Source organism: Macrosteles quadrilineatus, unplaced genomic scaffold (genome assembly GCF_028750875.1).
Source record: "Macrosteles quadrilineatus isolate MER2022 unplaced genomic scaffold, UCM_ALF_1.0 Scaffold_5__1_contigs__length_97177068, whole genome shotgun sequence".
NCBI lineage: Eukaryota > Metazoa > Arthropoda > Insecta > Hemiptera > Cicadellidae > Macrosteles > Macrosteles quadrilineatus.
The window spans coordinates 32916343-32934811 of NW_026542598.1; the positions used below are offsets into that span (position 1 = coordinate 32916343).

The following is an 18469-nucleotide window of genomic DNA, read 5'->3' on the forward strand; positions in this document are numbered from 1 at the left end:
TGATTGTAAATTGTCTTATAGTTCTAAGCTATGAGACTGGACTGCTTGTAAAAATGGTTCTACGACCTACTTGATCGTAGCAGGTAGTAGTGATTCTATTTAGGAAATGACGTTTGGCTGATTGAACATCTATCTTGACGTGACATGCTCGTGAAATTTCAGTAGTCTAAACACAAAATACCCACTAAATGTTTGGTGGACTACAGGCCACTGGGGATATTCTAGAACTTGTCTTCTTCTGGTTCCGTAATTTAGGTGCTTTCGATAGGCGTTGTGTGTAACCAGGTAACATTAAAGGTGTAAGGGTGTGTAACTCTTGTTTACAAAAGAGTGCTGACAAAATTGGCCATCTCACCCTCGTCTGTTATCCGAAATTGTTGTAAGCAAGTTTCTCTTAAACGTTTGTCACTGCATACAGCTGTATCCTATTCTGCTATAGAAGAAGTCCAAGTTCTATATGATGGATTGTTTATAGTATTGCTTCCTCTCTTCCATGTGGGGTTACGACGTTACTAACCTACATATCATGTTCCAGGTGGCAGGATGGACGGGCTGCGCGCGCTGGACGTCGCCGCGCTGCTCCAGGAGCGAGTGGCGGTGCTGAGTGGAGGCAGGGACCGCAGAGGAGGTCCCGTGCTGTCCTTTCCCGCCACTCCTCGCCGTGAGCGCGCCAAACCTGAGGACTACCGTCGTCTGCTGCAGTACCTGCTGGCAATACCACCGTAAGTATTCAAATTCTCGTTGCTGTTTCAGTTATTTTGTCTTAAAGCCGGGTTTTCCTAGACGCGTAGTCGGCCAGCGGAGAGAGGAACGCGGAGAGCGGACTCAGCTGGTCTTAGGTAATTTAATGTTACTGTTTTCCTAGCAGCGGAGCGGAATGCCATGTTAATTTCAATTCCGCTCTCCGTTGTCCGCTCTCCGCTGGCCGACTCCGCGTCTAGGAAAACCCAGCTTTAGTGTCCTTTTCCATAGATGGTTGGGCTATACAGAATGCTGACTTAACAAGACTTTACAGTCATCATGGCAAAGTCATATTTTACCTACTGATTAAAGTTTAATCGATTTTTTGTTAAAACATCCTTTAGATTCACCGCTTAGTCCGCACAATCAGCCCACAATAATAACTAGGGATCTACAGTAGGGCGAATAATCTTTACTATTTCCTGAACGGCCCGAATATATTTCCTCAGGATGAGAGATCTTTATTTTTATTTTTCAGCCATAAGCTGTCATTACTTACATTCACCACTGAACCTTCACTCATGTTCGCCTAAGAATACACATATTTGTGTGTTTGCGTTGAAAAAATATAATACAATTTAATAATGTTACTTTTTTTACTTACCTTTTTCACAATTTTTTGTCAACTACCAAATTAAACTAGTTGGTTGTAAGTTTCCTTGGCCAAATGGGTGAGATGTTTTTTGTGTTCTTTACTCATAAGGTGTGTGTTTTTACGATTTTCACAACCCTGATGTTGAAGAACTGTTTTCGACTTTAGGTCCTAAGCGACCAAAAAAAAAGTTCTTTTGGTGTTTGAACATAAGGTTACTCTCGTTATTTTCCCGACAGACCTTTTGCTTGTAAAGCAAGTTAATCACCAAAGATAGCAGTGATCGGTTCCCAGGGACAGAGGTGCGGTTTGTCGCTAGATGCGCCGTTATCTCCAATTGTCTGGATGTAAAGTGAGTGATTGTCTCGGTGACAATGGCGCATTTTACAAGTTTCACAATCGACTAATGGCCGTGCAACATCTTCTGTCACGCTCAATTGTGAATTGTAGCTACCAACCAACCAAATTACAATTAGTAAGAAAATATATCTTCAATGATATTACGTTGTGCTAATCCGTAACAAGCCAGATAAGTATGGTCAGATTATTGGCGTATAAAAAGTTGAGAAAATTGAAAAAAAATTTAAATGTTCCGAAATAATATGTATTATACTAGACTTCCAATTGTATTGTATAACCTGAAGCATGTATTCTTGTTTACGTTTATGTTTGGTGAAGTCGACGAAATAAATTTTGTCACTTCTTTTAAGGTGTATCTTACGAATTTTCCTTACTACTTTGTTATAAAGATGTATTTTGTGTAATACCTGAGCAACAAATAACAAAGTTGTCGTTTTATTCAGCGAAATAGTGTCTAAATTGCATAAACCGAAACATGAAGAATTAACAACAACACAGGCAGAACGCGCCCTAAAATTGGCATCTGCTTAATATATAAGCATAATATATCCACGATGAAGTATGTTTACTCTATTTAGTGGTAAATCGTTTTTTATTCTGCAAGATCATTGCAATCAGCTTTAGAGAACAAACAGATTTACTGTTAAATTTGTAAATATCAAAACTGTCTGAACTTCGTTGAATCAAGCGTGTTAAACCGTTGGTTTCATCCAGCTGGGCTATCTTTGTTGATACCGTATCGGGTTTCCAGCTCACCTGCCACGCATAGTGACCGATTTTATACGATTCGCACTGCAATTTGATGTCAAAATTGTCCTTTCAAAATCTTCCCATATGGAAATCATTTGTTATAATTAGCATTAATATTTAGGTTTGTATACTCAAAAACCCATGTAGGTATATCCTTTTAGATTAATTATGGTCAGTTGTCATTTTTTCAAATAGTTCGAAGTATTTGTAAGTTATTGTATCAACCCAATCACATTTATGACACATCTGCAATACATTTGTATTGTATTCTTATAAAGCAGAAATGTTCTTACAAATCTTATTTTGGACCACAAATCAATATTAAAAGCTAAATTGATATGTTTGATCGATGATTTAAGTTGGTTAGAACTCAAAACTCCCATTCAAATATAAACCAATAACGTCAAAAGGCAAACTTAAATCAGACTATATCAGGTATGTTTAATACTTTTAGTAAAAAGCTAGTAAATGTGTACTGAGCATTTTATCTCCACGATTCACTGTCCAGTTAAAGGAGTTCTATTGGGGCTAGTCGGTTCTTAAAACAGATTTAAGGGTACTTACTGCTCTGCTCTCAACTCTCCGTTCAGCCTCTCAAGAGTTGAATGTCCCTAAATGAACCATTCACTGATCGATGTCCTTTGTTTTCACTGTCTTTCTTTTTGCAAAAAATGCTTTGATTAATATTTGTGTTTTTTACCTAAATAAATTGGTGTCATAGCTTTCCAAGCAGTTTTTAAGTATCGTTGAGGTAAATCGTTGTTGTCTATCAACGATATTATAGTAAATCTCTTAAATTATTACTGTAATTTACTATGTGGTTTACAACGTATATTAATATTCTTATTAGTATATCATGTGTTAGCTAGTTAACTATATGCGTATATAAGTTAAATTGTCAAATCACAGCCTCCTCTAATACAGGGCCGCGGCGTTGGTGTGTGGCAACGTCGCACCGGCCGGTCTATTGGCATAGTATCAACAGTAACATCAAACGTGTAAACATTGTGCAGACGCTCTAATGCTGTTTCAGTAAGCCGTGACTGCGGCGTTGCCACGTTTGGCTCGTCGTGGCCTTGTATTAGAGGAGGAGGCCATATGGTCGAATTCACCTAGTTTGCTAATTCTTTAAAAAAAAATTCTGATTGTGGTTTTATTAATGACATCCCCCCCTCCCCTAACTTCCAAAACACCTCTTTATCCTATATTACAGAAAAGGTAATTTATGAATCACTAATAATGAGTGTAATGAGTGTCATGCACTATGAATATTACGTAAAATAAGTTTTTAACAACTCTCATAGTTAACTAAAAATATAATTCCAAATTTTAATTACTTCAAAATAAAATAACCTCCTGGAGAGTTTTTACATTTTCTTTATTTAAATTGAACTCTTTTTGTTACAATTTGTACTATTAATTTTTACTATTGTATATTTGACAGCGATTTTTAAAATAATTAACATAAAAAACTTATATGAAACCCACCGTAATGTTTTGTCCACGGTCAAGCACAATATATTAGAAGGTACATGCCACCCGAAAGCCTTCTTGATATAGGAGTGTGCAAGTGAATCTTTTACTCTGTTCACTGACTCAGAAGTCCTTTTACCTTTTGTCTCTCATTTTCTGGTTTTCAACTTTTCACTTTCCAAGTTCTTTTCTTTTAAAGTTGCAGTTTTTGTTGGGCATTATTAAGTTAATTGTGGTAATGTTAAGCATATTTTATTCTGGAAGCAGGTATTAACCCTACCAGATTTTTCTAAGTATTTAGTCTGTAGATGCTGCCTCGAAATACTCATAAATTAATAATCAATAAATTCTGCAGTGTTTTTAATCAATAGATCGTTTTACAATTTAATTATATCATGCATAAGTGTACGTTAAAACATATAGTTCTTCTGTAATGTGCAGTTTTAAAATAGGAATATTATCGTTATGTAATGTTCACGTGAGGAGAAAATATAAGAATATAGATCAACTAGTGAGAGTAATAAAAACCATATCCATAGGTTGAACCAACCATACAGGTTGAAGTTTTTGTCGGAATGTAAGTCACAAAATCAAATTTTCTAGCTTGGTCTTCAATTAGTACCTAGTGATTAAGCCTTCCAAAATAAAAGGTGACTTTATCTCTATTATTTTTCAATAGAGAAAAATAATAATTCTTTAAACAGTTTTTTAAATTTTAACCCCGGACTGTAAACAATTTAATTTAACTATTCATTTTAAACATCTAACAATCACTATAAATTTTAAACGAAACGGATATATTTCTTAAATAATCAGATACACGGCTCTTTTTGACGAAAGTCCATTCAAGCATAAAACTTCTGATTACAACCTTGTGGTAAGGGAAGTTAATATTGAGTTTCCAACATCTGGTTTAGGGGTTTGGTTAGAATACAGTTGAGTGATCTTGTTTGTAGATTGCATGTTCTAAAGCAAATTTATCTAACAAATCTATTCTGTCTTTATTTTTATATTATATGACACCAAAGGTAAATATTATTGATCTTTCCATTCTTTTAAAAACTGTATTGTATGGCCACTGGAATCATTTTTAATTTTTATTGACGTTTTAAAGATGCGAAATGTGTTTTTACAATAAACTATACTAATTATGAATTTTTGTTTAAATAACACACCATTAGCATTTTCAATCCGGTTTCCTGGTAATTATTTTATACGATGATAAATCTCTTATCGGTTGAGTTTAATAATAACGAGGAGCCTAAAAATGAGGCACTTTAATAGGATATAAAACTTGTTCCTGATGCAACAAAATGAATCCAGTGGAATAAATATTTACCTTTTCAAGATTATGTTTGTTTAGAACTGGTAGGTATCAGGAGAATATAACTACTAATTAACAATAAATTTATTGTTTAAATCTACACTATAAAGAGTGACTACCTTAATCAGGTCTAGGTTGATAAAAAATAGCTTGTTTAAATTCATTTTCATAATATGTTTCTCTTGTTTACAATCTGATTGTGGTTAAACATTCAACTGAAGGAACAGCTTTTAAATTATTACATTTAACATTTAAGGCTTATAAAGTAAAGTTGTTAAGCAAAACTGGATTTTTGAAAATGGACTCTATAAACACATTTCTGAGGGGGCGAAGCCCTAATTACCTTTTTAACTACCATTTGCAGCAGGTGCTCTTGGTTATAAGCTTTAAAATATCGTAAAAATCGTTTAAGTAGGATTGTTAGAAAATGGAAGTTACATGGAATAGTATTAAGTATATAGATATTTAAATATAATTATTACATCCCTTCAAAATTCGATAAAAATACAATTTCCAAAAGCAGTAACATCATAATTTACAGCCACAAACAATTTTAGGAAGTAATTCTGTCAGCTGCAATTTGTTTTGATTGTGGCTGGAATAGCCTACGCCTCCTGGATAGTAAGCATCTCAACAGTCCGTTCTGGTGGGGGAGAGTTAATATAATAAGTCAGTTCCCCAACAAACATCTTTTCATTTTGATACCTGGAGGGTTGTTTCTAAACTTTCGGCTTGAAAATAATGTTATTGCGGTGTATTGTTTGTGTCGTTATCAATAGATTTGTAACAAGCTTTGAGGTCGAACTGAAGTATTTTTGGCCCAGTTGACTGTTAATTTAAATAATGTTCGTTGAACTATTTATAATCAATTGTGACGCACTTAAACGGCAAATGTTTTAGTTGGTGTACATTTTTTAACCCTTACACTATAAAAATATCATAGCATTTAAAAACAAATAAAATAGGTTAGGAGTCCACTAGCAATATTATTCACTAATCATCCAATTTAATTTTATAATTTTTCAAGCTTCGCTAATTTAGGAAAAAAACTGGACATCTTTCTCGTTTCAATGTTAGGCAGAAATACATAATCTGTTGAGAAATGTATTGTTATTTCTTTGTTTTCAATGACATTTGTGCCTAATTTAATTTTTATTTGCATATGTTGTTAGACAACTTAAACTTAAATAAAAATAACTAATATGTTCACCATATGACGTATCATGATTATATACGTAAATTACTGTAGCTTTTTAAACGTTTATAAGATAAATTAATAAATCCAATATAGGTAACGGATACATAGAATTTAAGAATTTCAATTATTAGATTTTAACACAGGGTCTGGCTGAAATGAATTAATTAGTGCACGAGGATACATTTAAATAATAATGTGCAAGCGGTATTTTTTTTGTGGTTATATTTAATTTTAAAATGTGTGTAACCTGGCTGCACGCAAAATAATAGGTTTAATAATATGTTTGAAGAATAAATAATACTATGATTATTTAAAAAAAACTGACATTCATTCAGCCTTTCATTGTGCTTATTAGTGAAACTTCGTTTCAATAGTCAGTGTTAATATAATTTTTGTATTTAAATCAAACCAATTAGGTTCTCTGCTGAAAAGTGAGGATTCAGCAAGGAAGCTCGCAGGTTAAGCTTAAGTTCCAATTAGAATATATTTGTACCGTTCACCACTTACTGCCTCCGTCTCTAAACTCTGTAGATGTAAAATATCTTCATCGAAATAAAAACTTATTTATAAAAGTTAAAGGGGTAAAAAAAATATATTTTTAAAATAATAGTGAATAGTCGTCCATGAAGTTTAAAACGCAGCTTGTAGCCTACCAAGAATTTTTTTCTAATTAGATATCATTCAATAAAAAAATATAGGCCTACATGTGGGGTTTGGTTAGATGGTTATTACAATCTATATTTCACTAATTTTGTATTTTAAAATAAACAAAGTCCCTGATCGATTTATAATCTTTATACATCAGTTTAAGACAATTTTCAATTTAGTTCCTTTTAGTTTGTGTAGGCAGTTTGGGTAGTTTTTATATTGTTGTAAAAGCTACAATAACAGAAAAATCTATAGATTTTAATGTTATTGATAGATTTTAATCAATTTAAAACCGATATATTATTTACAACATCTCAAATTAAAGAGGAAATACTTTTCATCTAAAGATAGCCTCTCAAAACGAATCTAGCTTGAATATAGTAAATCTGCTAATGTAAATAAGCAGCTTCATTCATTTTGTCTATTACAATTGTGTTACCGTACATTGTACCATCGTCATCGATACGTCTAACTCTCTCTCTATTGACAAGAATGCAACATTAAACTAAAACCTAACCTAATAAAACAATCGATAAATAATTTCAAAAAATACTATTACTTACAATCTAAATTTTTAACTGTTTACATTAGCTGACTTTTTCTCCTTATGGACAAAAAAACGGCCATTTTTGCTGTAGTATGATGGAAAAACTTAACGATTGATAAAATTATAAAAATAATAACATTGGTCAATATAAGTTCAAATAGCACACAACATAGATGGGGAAATACGTGTATGAAATTACTAGCAAGTGTCATCTTCGTGAATATGATAGATATCCAACCACAAAGCACATTCATGCAAGTTGCCTGTTGATCAAGCTGTCTTATCTCATTAATTATCTAGCTGTTGTACCTCTGAACTATAGCTACAGCTGCCTATTCAACCTACCCCAACATTATGTATGTGGCGGCAGCTGGTAATTTATAGTTGTGTTTAACTATTACTCACCATAAATAAATGTATCTTTGATTATAAATACTCCTCTAAGTAAACACTTCATTTTTAATCTATAGTGGATAGGTGTATGGATTGTAGTACCTCTAACCCTACAACATAGTGTTTGAACACTTAACTTTTTATACTTGCAAAACTGATAATGCAAATTGTTGGAAACGACATCTTTTATTCCCTCGTAGCAAGCTTTTGTTTTCATGACAGTTTTAACAATCATCTTGTAGTTCTTGTGAAGTATAGGGCATCCATATCAGTATTACCAATGCATTATACTATAGCAAAGATTGTGCAGTACCGATACTTGATTGTCCTCGCCACAGAAATATTTTGACTGTAATAATTACTTTTGTGGTATATAATTTCGTTGTTGATGTTATTTCACAATATTACAGATATTAACAGAAGTGGACTATTTCATAAAAAGCCATACAACTGTCTACTATCCTTCTAAAAATACAGACAATGCATTCACTGATGTTTTATAGTTTTTTGTTTTGTCAACAGCTGTTTTAATTAATTATTTGTTGTGGCTGTTCACGTGTGTTTAAAAAAATAATCAGAATATGGTTGAAAAATTACATACAAGGAAAACATGGTGGAAACGGAAACAATGACAAGTAGACATTGTTTACACAAACAATTTGTGCTTTGTTAACAAGCTGGTTGTTTTCCTTATCTTGAAATTGAAATGAAATGCAATCCTCTTTTCCTTAAATCAATATACAAGTATGTTTTTAACTCATTGATGAGTCAGAGCAACCAATCGGAATTTTGCATTTCGTTACAACAACATCCTGTGAATTTGGTTATTAAATTGTGTATTTAACATTACATAAAATTATATAAAGATATATTAATCTGAGGTGCTCTGTAAAGTAACATCAGCGATCAATATAATCCTAAGCATTGACTTTTTGATTTGTCAAAGGTGGCTAATAACATTGACATTTAGATAGTGAAGTGACATCACATCTATATGGACTAGCTGTAGTCAGTTTTCTAAAAGTGCAAGTTTTATGAGTTACTTAAAGAGTACTCTACCGTCTAAAGTCTATGTATAACTTGCTTTTTCAGTAAATAAATGACAATAGTAAGATTTTATTAAAAATTTGATAAAAACTAATATTGTTTGAAAAATGGATGTCTACCTCTAGCGATAGCCAAATCTTTCCAAGTTTCTTTAGTTTAGGATAACAAAACTATTGCCAAAGCTAAGGAACCAGGTTAGTGTAAAATCACCCATAAATAGTTGTTATATAACATCTTTTCATTAAATTATTTGCTTTATAAATTAGCCACAGTTAACTAATAAAGCAATCAATATACCTACGACATAAACATACAGAACTAAACGGTTTAAAGTAAGTATATTAACAAATTATCGAAAATGTTCGAAACTGCACGCAGGGGCGTCGTCTTGGGGGGGGTAGGGGGGGGAGCCTCCCCCCCCTAGAATCCTGGAAAGAGAAAAGTTGGGAATTTCCTTGCCACGAGTTGGGACAGTTGGGAAATCAGATACAAGAAAAATATATTTTTAAACTAAATAAAATTTAAAAATATTTGCGAAAATCCATCAAAGATCAAAATTTCTTTGACTTGGACGAATAAACTTGATTTTTCTTTGATTTAATTTAACTTTGATTAAACTAGGCTAAACCATGGCTAAACACGCCTTATTTTAAGAAATCGTTAACCAATTAGCGGTATAGTTTGTTGGAATTTCGTTTACGAGAAATTTTGTTCCTTATTGGACGTATGTTGGCTACCTTGATCCTGTCCTGTGTTGATGATTTTCTGAATGGTTCGTCTGCGAGACTGCGAGTTTGAATTTTGAAAGTGCAAGCGGCGTAGCTCTTCAGTTCAATTATATTGTTTTTGTTAGTGTTTACAAGAAGTTCAAAAATATTTTTCATGTCAGTCAAATAAACTATATTTTATACCTTTTTTTGTAGTATTTGGAGCAGGCTTACTGACAGGAGTACTTGCTAATAGGTAGATTAAAATAACATTAAAGATAGGTTTTGTATATCGGTATTGCCTTTAAAACTCTAATTTTTAATAACCTAAATGAAATATTTATTCTCTGAATATTATCTAAAAAATCTACAAAAGTGATTTATCATTCCTAATCAAGAATTTACAAAAATGAATCAACTAATCACTCTGAAACAGATCTACATAGACAATAGACAAAACATAACCTAAAATTTGATGTTTGACTTTCACGTTTGAGTTTGATTTTTGTCCAAGTTCTAGTTTGATGAAGATGAAGGTTAACATTTTTATTGTATGTATAAGTTTATTATCAACCAAGTTGAACGTTTTTATTTTATACAAGTCTTATTTTAGGTTTATTCTTTTCTAGACTAGAATAATATTATTCACAACACTGATAATAATATTTCATCATTACAAACTTGTTTAGGCCTAGTTGTAAGTTTTATGAAAGTTAAAGTGTTGATCTTAATATCAACTTCTAAAAGTATTGCAATTTCATTATTTTGTAATAAAATATTGTTTTTCTATACTAATTTGTACTAGGCTTATTTTATATCCCTAAAATTTTACACTGCTACCACAATGGTTTGTAAAGTTTTTTGGATTTGAAACAATACTTATTCAAGTTTTTGAAGTCATAAAACTTCATTATGAATTGGTAGAAGTTTTAGACGTTTTTTGAATTGAGTAATTTTGTATACATGTAAAACTAGCTATGTTTTGTTAATGCAAGTTAATAAATACTGAATTGAGTGTGACTGCAGTGTAGTATAATAATTTGTAGATTTTTAAAAATAGTACAGAAATTGATTTTTTTTTATAAAAAATAGTTGGGAAATCTATGTTAAGCAGTTGGGAAATTTGAGGCTTCTCCCCCCCTTAGAATTTAACCAAGCAACGCCACTGACTGCACGATAAGTAAAATCCAAGTCACATCTTTGGGTTTGCAATCTTGTCAGTGTAATCTAAATTGACTAGATTACAGCAACGGGAGGGATAGGGAGGGAGGAAGTGGATGTCTTATATTAGCTTACTCTCTCAGAGACAATGGAGATGTCCATTTTGCTGTTTGTGGTGGTATTAATGTGCTATGTTCATTTAGTGGCAGGTCAATGTAAAATTTATTCACTTTTGGTTTCAAGTGGAAACATACTCCTGCAAAATAACTGCACTTTGAGGAGTTTAATATTTTCAAAATAGAATGCGTTCATTTGTTTGATGATTTAATTGTTTTATATCAGTGTTATTTAAATACCAATATAAAATGATAAAAATTTAATGTAAGCCAATAATCAACATCTATACATATTAATAGGCAAGCATGTTTCTTTAAAACATTTTTTTTTTACCTCGTGTGCATCGTAGGGAAAATATACGCATACTGTTAGAAAAGTATTTTCCTGTAGGTGTGCAGAGTCCCTTTATAAATTAAAATAGGCTAAAGAATAATCACACAAAAAATAATTTAAAGTAAAACAAAGTAATATGAGTCTTATGGGATGTCATGCTGGTGACGAAATAACATTGAAATATAACAGAAAATCCAAACAAATTAAAGACTGCTATACAATCATCATATGTTTTATTTACAGCGTGGGGTGAAAATAGAGAAGTCTGTATCTCGATATTTTTGGTCGAGTTTTCGACCAATGGACGATCTCTAGTTCATGGTAACCATCATAATAATGAGTTAGTACTTTGCAAAGTTTTTAAAGTTGCTATGAATATAGTTAATACTCTTTCTTTGAATATTTATGAAAGTTTAATAGTTTATGGAACTTTTGTTTGACATTTATTCATTTGAAGTTTAATAACAAAAGGGGTTTTGTTATACAGTATTAATTTTGCATTAGGCGAATGAGTCTCCTATAGTATCGGGTTGGAATCTCTGACCCCCTAACATCCTATGTAAAATTCACTAAGATTTGTTTCAGTAATAATATGTTAAACATTTCTTAAAAACTTGAGAATTTGTGTCGAAGCTATAATCACGAATCCAATAGGATCGCCATATGTACAGACGGATACAGTTGTAATTATTATCCAATCTTACTTAAAAGTTTGATAAAAACTTATATCAGTCTTCTATATGTATATACTATATGGACAAATTAATTGTTGCTGGTGTAAAACTGAATACATTGTAAGCTCTGCAGTGTTCAAGGTAAGGCTATGTATGGTTGGGTTTACTCCATTCTAATTAGGCAGAGTACTGCCCTACCCCCTCCCCCCTGCACTCCTTCTTACACCTACAATCTGGGTTTGTAGGGTATGTTATTTTTTTTCTTTACTCTCTTTAACTTGTTTAATCATATTGTTTGCTTCTGCCAAAGAACCCTTTTTTAAATCTTAAATATTTTAAATATTTTTTTATATTAAATATATTTGCCATTATGCAGCATTTATTAAGAAAAGTAAGTCCCGAAATGAACATTCTTTTCGTAAAGAGCTTCCAAAATTACTTCCATCTCAATTTTGTTATTGTGAACAAACAGCTTTTTAGTAAGCTATTGAAAAAATATCTACTACGGTGGTGTTTGTTTTCTGGTACTATTCATACATCAATAATTTGTTTTAATTACTAGTGTTTTTGGTGCAATAACCTGTTTCCTTGTTTCATATATATTTAGATTCAAATCAACGTAAACAAATTGAATCTAGCCGGCAACAATGATCTACAATCTATTGAAAAAAGTCGATACAACAGATACTTTCGATAAAATGGATTTGATTAAATCAATCGATCTTAATTTCGATACGTGTGACTGCTTACAAAGTTAACAGCAGACTTTTACTCCCTATAGACTAAAAAGGCTTTTTTACTCCCTAGGGAGTAAAAGAGCTACTTTAGACTCGCAACGCATGTATTGAAAACAGCTGTTTTTGCTACAGCATTACGAAACATTATTTAGTGTTAAACAAAAGCAAAAGATACAGCAAACCGTCCCGAAGTCGTTAGCCCCTGTCCTCCGCTGGATTTAATGTTCTCTCATTTGTCCAATGTCACAAAACCGACATTCCTTGCTCGCAACTTAGGCCTATCCTTTAACTTTATTTTTTCCAGTAAAAAGAAAAAGACTCCAAGAATGGGTGTTTAGAGAATATTTTTTTTATTCATAGAGTTTATATCTTTGTATGCAAAGTGTCGATGAGTATACGAGTATTCATCAAGGGTAAAATAATTTTCTAGCACAAAATTAACATGTATATTTAATTAATCAGTACTCGTCTGTTTTAGTGGTGAAGCATTTTTATTGTATAAAATAACACTGTAAATTATATTTCATATATTTTTGATTCAATATAACAGTAGAATGCATTCGTTGCTATCTGCTATACTTTTAACTGAGTTTCTAATTTATTCTATCAAAATTTGTGACGTTTAGAGCCTTGTTATTTTATTTTAAGCATACTAATTCTACTGTGCTTATTCATAGCCATTTAAAATCGTATGCACAAGCGTTGAAAACGGTCAAACAAAACTGTACTATAATATAATCAGGAATAAAACAGTCAAAGGGTATAGTATAGTTAGTTAAGCCCTTTATGTAGGCCCTATTTTTTGCGTCAACAATTGTATTGATGCTTTGTCTAGACCTCTTACAATATTTCGGAGTCTTCAAACATGTTTGTAGTTCAAATTTATATAACTTCGTATAAATAAAATGATAGTTTACTCTAAATATACGAGTAAACTATTTATCTATTGTTAATTTGTAGAGGTTTTACAGGTAAAGTAAACATAGATTATAGGCCTAGTGAGTTGTTAATCTCCGCGTGGTTGCAAACTTGGAGGTTCTACCAACCTCTAACTGAATAAAGGAAATTTCACCTCCGTTGGAGTAATTAGTAATTTGGGAGGTAATGGAAGTTTGATGGCTTACTACCTGGAATTTCTAACCTAGAATAGTGATTCTTGTTTTAGACTTTTAAATTGAACTCTTATTATCTTGTATTGAATGTAATAACATAAGAAATATAGGTTGTAAATAGGAAACTTCTGTGGATAACCGCAGTAAGAGATATTTTCGCTTAATTGGAATGAAATGCCATGAAGACCCTTGTGATACTACTTCACTTTTAATCATCAGAATTTTAATAATCTTTTTGTGAAAATGAAACTCGTGTGGATAGCAACAGTGAGATTTTGGGTTAATTGGAATGAAATGTAATACTACAGTCCTCACTTTTAATCGTTAGAATTTTAATCATCTTGTTAAAATAATATCCGATTCATTCTGTTAAAGTAGAATAATGTACCCACAATAAATTATTGTAGTTATAAATTATACTCCCAAGATTCTAATATTTTTCGTTTTTATATTACAAAATGTACAAAATATACATTCAAAAATAAAAATATTATTATTGCATTTTGGTACAGTTTATGGTATTAATTTTAATATATACTAATAGTCCTGCAAGCCATATATTTCTGTCATTCAGTAATATATTTCATAAAGTAGCCTACTTTAATTTTAGAAAAATGTAAACCAAAACTTATTTTAAAATATTCTCTTTTCAACAGAACCAAAAATACTTAGTTCACTCCTTTTTGACGGTTGTATTCTCGGTTACATACTTTAAGTTGGAATAAACTAAAACTAAATTAAATCAAAGATTGAAGTTTATTGGTAAACAAACTATTAAGAAGTACAGCAACTATGACCGAACAATGCGTTATGATTCCAGAATAGTTAACTGTTTGTACAGCATTCTAACCGCAATCTGTCAGGTGAAATGCTACTGGCCAGAACCATTACAAACATTCAGCATTCAGAGCTTTGATCACACCGTGGTGGAATGTTCAATAACTGAAGCTTTGACTGTGGAATGCATCAGTATAGCTTTGATTCAACTAAACAGAAGCAACTGAAGTTTGTTAGTGAATTTGTCCAGAAGCATATGTTTGTTAAACAAACCCGATGCTCTACATTTGATGCTGTTTATGTTTGTATATAACCGTTTTCTAGTTTTTATGTGTTATTAAACACTTGCCAATTGGTTGAGAAAGTAAAGTCACGAAATTATGAGGTGCTTTATACTTAAATCGATCTGAAAGTTTTTCGTTCAGAATATAATTTAGATTAAATCATTAAACTTGTGCAAGACTACTGGAAAATGCGATTTGATATTGTTTTGGTGATCACAAATCTAGTTTTATCCATATATAGGTCAGCTTAACTTCTAGGTTAATAGAAGTCGTAGACCCTTTACTTCATTGCAGATTTACTCGCCCATACCAACGTTTAAAATATGTAAAAAATAATGCATTTTAGTTTTATCACATTGCTTTATTTTTGTTTTAAATGTTGACTAGTTTGTTTAAGATCTAGCTGGGGTTAAGGGTGGGCTCTACCTCAGCTCGGAAATCTCAGAACGATGTTCGAAGTGTCCGCCAGACTGCGCCGTGTCGGTTCAACCCAGTTGGAGGGGAAGGGGTGGGAGGAGCTAGGAGGTTCGCGAGTTGACTGCCGCTCCCCGCTAGGCAGTGCAGTGCCCTGCGGAGCTCCCGACGCACACACGCGCAAGCGCAACCAGGTTGTTATTTGCGCGTCCGCATATCTTTTGCTTCTGCTCAAACCTCCATCATGCCCTGCCACCGACACTCACTGGCAGCAACGTGACGTTCGCTATCGCTCCCATAAGCTTATACAGTAAAAAGTAAAACATTCCTAAATATTGAGTCTTGTTTGTCATTATTGAATAAAAATAAAATACTTTAGTTATACTTTGTAAAGTATCACTACATTGAATTATAGTAATCTTAAGTTTTTTTTTAATCAACTGTTATAATTATTTATTTTCTTTTGTTGATGTTTAAGATTTTCATTATTATTTAACTCTATTCCATCTGTAGCTACACCGTAATGGGCACAGAATCAGTCGGTATCTCACAAAAAAATTGAAAAAAGTGTTGTTAAACATTACCATGTTATTCTTATGGAGAAAATTAAAACCGTTTTAATTTACTTGTTTATGGATACACTGTATGTTGATAAAATTTGGCAAATTCATTAATTTCAGTATACTGACGTATGGTCAAGAAACACTTTTTACCTTCCCCGTAGCAGCACACCTAAGCACTCGTTAAATCTAATGTTATTTAAATAGGAATAAGTTTGTTTTATTTCTGGAAGTATCTATCTATAATATTAAAACGAAACAGTGTTTTTTTATTTCACGATTCTGAATCAACCACTCGACGGATTTTCATGTTTTTTGTGTTGAAAGAAAGATAATTTTGAGAACTAGGGAATGTCGAAGCCATAATTTTAGTTTAGGGTCCCAGTTTTTTAGAAATTAAGTTTTAATTTTTAAAAAGTCTAGCAGCCGACGCTAAGATTCTAAACTAGCTTTTGGCATAAAATAATTTGCTTAACATAACAGCTGTAAACATTCAGCTTTTGTGTCACAAATTCAGCATTTGGATAAAAACATGGATAAAAATGTAAAGACATACTGAGGGTTGACTTATTTATACTATGTGTAATGCTAATCATTGATACGTTCAATTCTTTTGTAAGAGGATGACAGATTAATTTAATATACATAGTAAAATACTAGGATGTTCAAATTATTTTTTAAAGCAATCTTTGTAATATTCGATTTGTTTTAGAGCAATATAATTTGTTTTAACTAACAGCTGGTTAAATAAGAATGCCCTATTAGAACTATGAGGTTATTTACTCTGATTTTGTCATTGATTATTAGAAATAGGTAAGATTAGTGGACCACCGAGAAAAGTAACACCATCGATGTGTACAAGTCGAGGATCTGTACACGAGTTAAATGAAAAAGATTTGCAACTTATTTTACTGCTCATCTTTTTTGGAAAGGGTAGGAAAATCACAATTTTTACATGTTTTAATTCGTCTTGGCAGCTTTTTGTTTACAATCAATGTTTTTGAATGCTTGAACTTTGTTTGGATTAGGCCCGGAAATATTGATGTCATAAAGATGGAGATCAAGAATCCTCAGGAATACGATTTTAAATTACCACCACAACCTCAGACGGGTGTTATCCAAAGATATACAGATGAATGCCATAAATTGAACACAACGTCATCATTGACCTAGGATACTGCAATTAGACTAAACATCCTTTTATGAAATCTAAAAAAGTTGTTTGGCGTGTGTTTAGTTGTGGTTACATTTGGAGGCGCTGAATTTTTTATAGTTTAAATAAATGAATATGGGGAATTACGATGTACATTGATTCAATGAGGGTGGTATAATTATCAAGGATATTGGAACTGATAACGGGATAGATAATAAACATAGACAATTAATTACGTCACTAGCTTTACTAGCGTTTTTACTTTTTAAATTCCTTCAACATGTGACCAGTTCTTTTGTTCAAATGAATATTCTTTTTTTTGACTCAGCTGTTTACAAAACAAACTAATATGTTGTTGTGTTTACTTTTCGTTGTTTAAACTTATTTATTTAGCAATTGGTGCAGTGAAATTGACATAAAGGATGTGTGTGGACGAATCGTTTAATGATGTCAGGACACCAACGTTATAATTATGTGTACTGTGAATTTTATTGGATGTTTTCGTTTTATTTTAGGGAGTTTCAACTCAGACCTACTGGAAATTGTGTATAGTATGAGTAATTGTATTGTGGTAATATTGATTATGGAAGAGGTAGGTATGCGATGGAAGGTGATATCATTAACTAGGCCTATACACTTCTCAATTGATAATTACTCATTCTACTGTAGGCTGCAATAAAAATTTTCTTTATACGTGTAAACTAGCTGTTCTGAATTATAGGCCTAAACCGTTTTAACTGACTACTCCCGTACGTAGGACGGGCTTACACCTCGTTTTAGTAAAAATACTTTAATCATACAAGTTGAAATTTGCTTTGTGAATAGTTTTGCTGCGACAGGGTATTTTATTTGTAGACCCGAGTTATGACTTGTAGTTGTTTTTTAACTTGAAGTTGAATGGCTGAGTGGTCAATAGTCTAGCTAGAACATTTGAGGTATCAGATTCAAGTCCCCAACTTGGAGGGGTTAATTACAAAAATTTAAAAATGCTGTTTTAATAAAACAGTACTATTGAGTACTGGCATAGACTAATCAACACGTATGTTTTATCTATGGTACTGGTTTTCTAAAAAAAACTCTTTATTATGGTTGTTATTAGAACAATCTCATACCCGACGATAATAAACAAACTTATATTTTGGTAAAGTTTTAAAGCTGAATCTGTGCAAGCAAGTTGCGTTGGCTGAGTATAACTGTTTACAAAGAGGACAGTATACTCATCTATTTACTTATTTAATACGCAAGCAGGTTTTTTGTGACAATTACTCCTCCGAAACTACTGAACCGATTTACATGTTTCTGGTGTCATTGGAAAGAGCCTAACGTGAAGTTGTGCAGGAAACTTTCTTTTTAGGGAAATAATTAGA

The 18469-nt window shown here is 32.2% G+C and overlaps 1 protein-coding gene across 5 annotated transcripts in view; it reads left to right on the forward strand.

The window, feature by feature from the left end:
* The window catches only part of LOC128994011 (triple functional domain protein-like), a 476534-nt gene that overhangs the window by 165744 nt on the left and 292321 nt on the right, over window positions 1-18469 (forward strand). For all 5 annotated transcript variants that reach the window (XM_054418203.1, XM_054418206.1, XM_054418204.1 and 2 more), the window contains exon 4: window positions 536-722. In XM_054418203.1, coding sequence (XP_054274178.1) covers window positions 544-722 — 179 coding nt within the window. In that variant the 5' untranslated portion in view covers window positions 536-543. The remainder of the gene's footprint in view (window positions 1-535; window positions 723-18469) is intronic.